Source organism: Orycteropus afer, unplaced genomic scaffold (assembly GCF_000298275.1).
Source record: "Orycteropus afer afer isolate SDZICR_OR568_19922 unplaced genomic scaffold, OryAfe1.0 scaffold00084, whole genome shotgun sequence".
Taxonomy (NCBI): domain Eukaryota; kingdom Metazoa; phylum Chordata; class Mammalia; order Tubulidentata; family Orycteropodidae; genus Orycteropus; species Orycteropus afer.
Genome location: NW_006921671.1, coordinates 10,651,062 through 10,657,842, shown reverse-complemented (window position 1 = coordinate 10,657,842; position 6,781 = coordinate 10,651,062). Strand labels below are relative to the sequence as shown.

Sequence of the window (6,781 nt, the reverse complement as noted above, 5' to 3'; positions counted from 1 at the left end):
GCATTAATCTTAGTCACTAATTCGCTGTCTTTCCCCGCTCTTGTCACTCTTGTCTGAGCAAATAGTATAAAATGAAACTCACTGCCATCGAGTTGGACCCGACTCATAGCGACCCCTCCTTGGGTTTCTGAGGCGGTATCACTACAGAAGTCCATTGCCCAACCTTCCTTCCGAGGAGTGGCTGGTGGGTTTGAACCACCGGCCTTAGTAAATAGTATACACACACACACACACACACACACACAGTCAAGTCGGACCTGACTCATAGTGACCCCTCCTTGTATAGCCAGCCTTTATTTCCAATGTTGAGCTCTTTAGATTTACTATTCCTTAAAGTATAACTCTTTCCCCTGTCAGTTGTAGTTAAGAGCCATAGACCGTCATAAGGCGACCCTGAGAAAGGAGACACTGAGCCCAGGGACAACCAAGATAATGGGAAAATGGAGACATTCCTGCAGAAGGAGAGGCCAGGAGATGCCCACTCTCATACCACCCCCCTTGCAGAATTAATTTCTTTAGACAGACGGTTTCTTTATCAGTGATCAGAAGAAAGGCCTAAAGACTACAAGACAAATGTAACTCATCTTGTAGTGGAAATTAGCATTCCTAATACCTATTCCACTCTCAGGAGCTCTGGTAGCATAGTGTTTAAGGCACTTGACTGCTAACCAGAAAGCTGGCCGTTCAAACCCACCAGCCACTCCTTGGAAGGAAGATTGGGCAATCTACCCCAAGGAGGGGTCGCTATGAGTCAGATCCGACTCGATGGCAGTGAGTTTGGTTTGGTTTGATTCCACTCTCAGCCCAATTCCCTTTAATAACCCTAACCATTCCCCAGCTCAGGGAGACAGACATTTTCGAGAAATGATTCTCACTGTCTCCTTGGGTATCAATACTCAACAAATCTTTTCCTTTCTCTTGTCAACCTGTTGTGATCATTGGCTCTTCATGACAGGGGGTAAGGACTTTGTTTCCCTACAACAGTAGAAATCCAGATTCAGAGTTTCAGATCTTGGTGCTGGGTGAAGGCCCCTCGACCTTAGGCTTCAGCTTTGCCTCTTACTCCTGGCCCATGGAAGCTGGAGACATCTCTTCACCCAGCAGCTGCTGGCTGCTGAGGCTAACGAAGCCATCGTCAGCAGGTATAATGGCACAATCCCAAGATCAGCAGGCAACATAGCCAATTAAAGTTCAAGAAGCTATCCCAAAGTCTGCAGGCAACATGGCAAGCCAAGACTCAGCCAGATGCAGCCTCCAGATATGCCAAAAGCTAGAGACATTTCTCAAAACTTCCCCTTACATACTGGAAGCAGGCCACACTCAAAGACAGTTGCTTAGTTGCTCACAGTGGATTCTACCTTGGAGGTGATTAAAGTCTCATCATGAGGAATAACTACATCCAGTTGCTCAGCCACTTAAAACCATGGCCCAGCCAAGTTGACACACAACTTTAACTACTACAACCAGTGAAAGCATTATCTTCCTTGGTTAATGAGTTTGCTTCCTCCTTTTTTACGAGACCTTGTTTACATGTTTCCCTTTTTGCTTTAGCTTCCAGGCAGCTCACAGGTAAAACTGAAGTTCAGTCTAACAGCAACTGTGTTAATCCTTACAAATAATCACATGTATACGATTTATCTTTTGGTCCTATTTTTTCAGTTTCTGTTATTAGCTTTAGTGTTGCATGTGGCCTCAGATCTACTTTATAAAAAGGTGAGGTACTAATGAAAATTAGGTTTCCAAGATACTATCTATTCCTTTTCCATTTCAAACTTGGGGGCTACTTGGCAAACTATAGAGCACACTCCTATCTTCACTCCCTGCACCCTACCTTGGACTGAAATGGATTGACAAATTTGGGAGGAATTAGGCATTTACTTGATGTGATTTGAGGGCCTGACACTGTCTGAAATTTTTATTATTAGAGTTTCTCCTTTGAATTAAAGCACTGAAATCTGCTAAAATCCAAAGCCATGCAAACTTTTCCTAGTGGAATTGAGGGCAGGACGGAGAGATTATCAGAGAAGACTCCAGAAGGGCCTTAGTAGTCTATTAAGAACTCATGCTGCTTCTGAGAAGCAGGGGCAGGGGTTGGGAAAACACACTCTCAGTCTGACATGTTAATTTTTGATAATATATGAGGGCCAAAAATAGGGTGGGTGTGCACCAAAGGCTAATTGGGGCAACAGCTTTGATGGGAGTGGTTATGGAAATAAAACTATACTAACCATATCAGGCTATGTTTAAGCTCATTCATTATTCCTATGCAAGGGCCAGAGGGCATATTTTAATTTCTTCATTTACGTTAACTTTCAGAATTCAGGTATTTTCATTTAAGATATTTATGTTAATTATGTTTCCATAACCGGTTCTTTTATTAATATCATTTTTTAAAAATTTAATTCAAAACTAGTAAGGTACAAGGGTATACCACTGTCCTCCAGTCTTCTAGCTCCTCTCCCAGGAGGCAGCCAGGGTTTTTAGTTTCTCTTGTGTCCTTCAAAGGATATTCTGTTTCTTGCATGAATGACTCTTAAAATGACCAAATGTGACATACAGTGTGCATTTTCTCTGTGCCTCAAAATTCAACAAACTGGAAAATCATAACTTAATCTTCACTTTTGAATATTAAAGATTCTAAAATTAATGTAGTAGAAAGAAAGACCCATTTTAGCTTCTCATTGCCGTATCGTCTCCCCAACTGAAAATGTCTCCTCCCTTTCTTCTTCCCAAATCACCCATCAGTTTATTTCCTTGGCATGAATGATGGTCTTCCAACCTCCAGACTGGAGGATGGAAATATTTTTGTTATTGTGTGATAATCCCAGATTGGAAATCAAATGTTGTCTCACCATCATGTCTTTGCTCAATGCCAAAAACAGATGGCAGCAAATCCACATATGATCTAATCTTTTGATTTACACTGACCAGTTGCAATTTATTATTTCTCTCCTAATTAGAAGAATTTTAATGTGTTTAGCTTCACAAAATTTAATTTATTAAAATGTTTCTACAGAATGAACAAAAAGAAGTCATTAGTAAATTTCGCACTGGAAAAATAAATCTGCTTATCGCTACCACTGTGGCAGAAGAGGGTCTGGATATAAAAGAATGCAATATCATTATCCGCTATGGTCTCGTCACTAACGAAATAGCCATGGTTCAGGTACATTCTGATACTTCTGCTGATTTTGACTTTTCTTATTTTAACTGCTTTCTTTTAAGGGCTTCAAACTGGTTCTTCCTAGTTCAGTCATGGCCATCAAAGCCAAGCCAGAATGGAATGGAATTTATGGGTGTGGACAATGAATATGAACAATAACCGGAATGGGAAAAATTATGGGTGGACGCGCTGCTAGAAACTTAATCTTCCTCCTGGAATACAAGGGCAAATTGGGTGTTGCATAGCATCCAAATCTCTTCATCGGCAGAGTTATAAACAGTGGTGCCTGGCTTGAAGATGGGGGCCAGCCACATCACTCTGAGTGTGTCGCTCTCCACAGTCCTTACAATAATCCAGTGTCTGTCATCAGGCTCCTGAAAAGGCTCACTGTGACTCTCCCAAGTTTCCCATTCCAGTACTTCAACCAGTATTTTATCTCATTCCAGTTATTGTTCTAGTATAGCTACATTTTACAAATTCAGATCTGTTCTGATTTCACTTTCTTAGGCTATGAATAAACCTGTTCAAACTGGTTCAAAGCCCTGTTTTAAGTCAAGGAGTGAAAAACAGTATCCTTTTAGTTTTAAATACATATATTCTTTCTTGCTAAAAGAGCAATTATGAAAATTTGTATACTACTGCTTTTTCTATGGTTGTTTAAGGAGCTTTGGTGGCGTAGTGCCTAAGGCATTTGACTGCTAATCAGAAGGCTGGTGGTTCAAACCCACCAGCCACTCCTCAGAAGGTTGGGCAATCTACTTATGTAGTGATACCACCTCAGAAACCCAAGGAAGGGGTCGCTATGAGTCAGATCCAGCTTGATGGCAGTGAGTTTGGTTGTGTTTTGGAAGTCATGTAACAATCAGGTTTTTAATGTTTTTTTTTCTTAAAAAAAAAGTTTCTTTTGTTGTTATTTCTGTGTCCTAAAACTTTTTAGAGACATGACATGGGTCCTATATGAAAAGGTGAAAAGAAGCCTCCTCATTTCTAGGGTGTTTCTGTGAGCCCCAGTTGTACTTGGAATCTGAGCCAACATGTCTCATGAATGTCTGATGAAGTAACATGCCTAAATATTAGGGAACCCTGCTAATTCTTTCTTTTTTAAAATCTTTTATTGTGTTTCAGGTGAAGGTTTATGTAGCAAATTAGATTCCGATTCAACAATTCATATACAAATTGTTGTGTTACAGTGGTTACAATCCCTCTGTGTGTCAACACTCACAATTTCTACCCTACCTGCACCATCCATTCAGCTTCCCTGCCCCTCCTTGCCATCTCATCTTTGCTTTTGGGTAAATGGTGGCTGTTTGATCTCCTACAGTTAATTATTCAAAAGTGCTCATTCCTTATGGGTGTTACTGTGTATTTTATAGGCCAGTCTGTTATTTGGCTGAAAGGAGACCTCCAGAAGTGGCTTCACTTCCAGGTTAGAAGGATGTCATGGGGCGATAGTCCCTGGAATTCTTCCAGTCTCTATGAGTCCAGTAAACCTGGTCTTTTTATGAATTTGAGTTTTCTTCTGCATTTGTCTCCCATTCCAACTGGGACTTTCTATTGTGTCCCTGGTCAGAGCAGCTAGTCACAGTAGCCAGGGACCAACTGGTTCTTCTGTTTTTGGACTAGAAGAGGCTGTGGTTTGTGTAAGCCATTAATCCTGTGGACTAATTGCTTCCCTGAATCTTTGGTTTCTTTCACTCTCCTTTGCTCCAGATGGGAAGAGACCAAAAAATGTTTGCATCTTAGATGGCCACTCACAAGCTTTTAAGATCCCAGATGCTACTCACCAACTAGGGTTCTGAACATTATCTTTATGAACTAAATTATGCCACTTGATTGGTTATCCTATGAGACTGTGGTCCTGAGCCTTCAAACCCAGCAAATTAATCACATGAGGTGTTCGGGTATGTCCAGGGAGTATCCATAACTGTGCCCCCAGGCCCTTTATTGTATACATGAATATATAGGTAGCACATACAAACATGAATGCCCACAAATATGCCTTTATTTTTACATGCGTGTGCTCCCATGGGAGCTCTGGCGGCGTAGTGCGTAAGGCATTAGACTGCTAACCAGAAGGCTGGCGGTTCAAACCCACCAGCCACTCTGCAGAAGGAAGGTTGGGCAATCTACTTCCATAGTGATACCACCTCAGAAACCCAAGGAGGCATTGCTATGAGTTGGATTTGACTCAATGACAGTGAGTTTTGGTTTTTTCATTTAGTTACCTAGTTGGGAGCTCTGGTGGCATAGTGCCTAAGGCATTTGACTGCTAACTAGAAGGCTGGTGGATCAAATCCACCAGCCACTCCTTAGAAGGAAGACTGGACAATCTACTTCCATAGCGATACTCAAGGAGGGATTGCTATGATTTGGAATTGACTCAATGGCAGTGACTCTTCCCTGAGTTATCTAGCTTATCTTCTGTTATTTGTGCATTTTCAGTTAAATTTGATAGTGCATTCATGCCATAAATTAGGACCTCTAGCTTTGTCCTCATGTTATCTTCCAAGAACTTTATAGCTTTAGGTTTAACGTTTAGGTCTTTGATCGATTTTGAGCTAGTTTTTGTGTATGATGTGAGGTATGGATACTGTTTCATTTCTCTACATGTGGATATCTAGTTTTGCCAGCACCATTTGTTGACTATCTCTTCCCCTTAGAATGGATTTTGACCCTTTGTCAAAGATCAACTGTCCATAACAACAACAACAAGAAAAAAACAAACCCCCTGCCATGAAGTTGATTCCAACTCAGAGCAACCCCTGTTGGGTTTCCAAGGCAGTAAATCTTTGCGATAGTAGATTTCCTGATCTTCCTTCCACAGAGTGGCTGGTGGCTTTGAACCGCCAGCCTTCTGGTTAGCAGTGAAATGCCTTAGGTGGATGGATTTACTTCTGGCTTTGCAGTTCTGTGTATGTCATTGGACCAGGCTGTTTTGACTACTGTGATGGTGTAGTAGTTTCTGAGATAGGGAAATATGAAGCCTCCTATTTTCTTCTTCTTTAATAAAGTTTTACTTATCTGGAGTGTCTTTCCTTTCTATATGAAATAGGTAGTTAGTTTTTCCATTTCCACAAAAATGTAGTTGGGATTTGGATCAGAATTACATTAGATCCATACATCACTTTCCAGTCCAGAGCATGGTATATTTTTCCATTTATGTGGGTTTCTTTTGTTTTTTTGCGGTAGTATTTTGTAGTTTTCCTCGTGTAAGTCTTTTACATCCCTGCTTAGATTTATTGCTAGTTATTTTATCCTTTTGTGGGCTCTTACAAATGATATTATTTTCTTGATTTCCTTTTAGGAGTTGTCCTTGTTAGTGTACAGGAATCCAACAAATTTTAGTATGTTGATCTTGTACCCTGCCAGTTTGCTGAACCATTCTATTAATTCTAATAACTTTCTTGGGGGAATCTCTGGGATTTTCTGTTGTATAGCATGCAAATACAGCCAAAACCAGGCCAGGAGCTGATTGTGGAACAGACCATCAACTTCTCATATGCAAATTCAACTTGAAGTTAAGCACAATGAAAACAAGTCCAAGAGAGCCAAAGTATGATCTTGAATATATCCCTCCTGAATTTAGAGATCATCTAAAGAATAGATTTGATGCATTGA

General features: G+C 40.7%; 1 protein-coding gene across 1 annotated transcript in view; it reads left to right on the top strand.

Annotated features, from left to right (window-relative positions):
- Positions 1-6,781, top strand: part of IFIH1 (interferon induced with helicase C domain 1) — a 77,437-nt gene that overhangs the window by 55,681 nt on the left and 14,975 nt on the right. Inside the window, exon 12 of the mRNA XM_007941846.2 lies at positions 3,017-3,166. Within this exon, the coding sequence (XP_007940037.1) occupies positions 3,017-3,166 (150 nt within the window). The remainder of the gene's footprint in view (positions 1-3,016; positions 3,167-6,781) is intronic.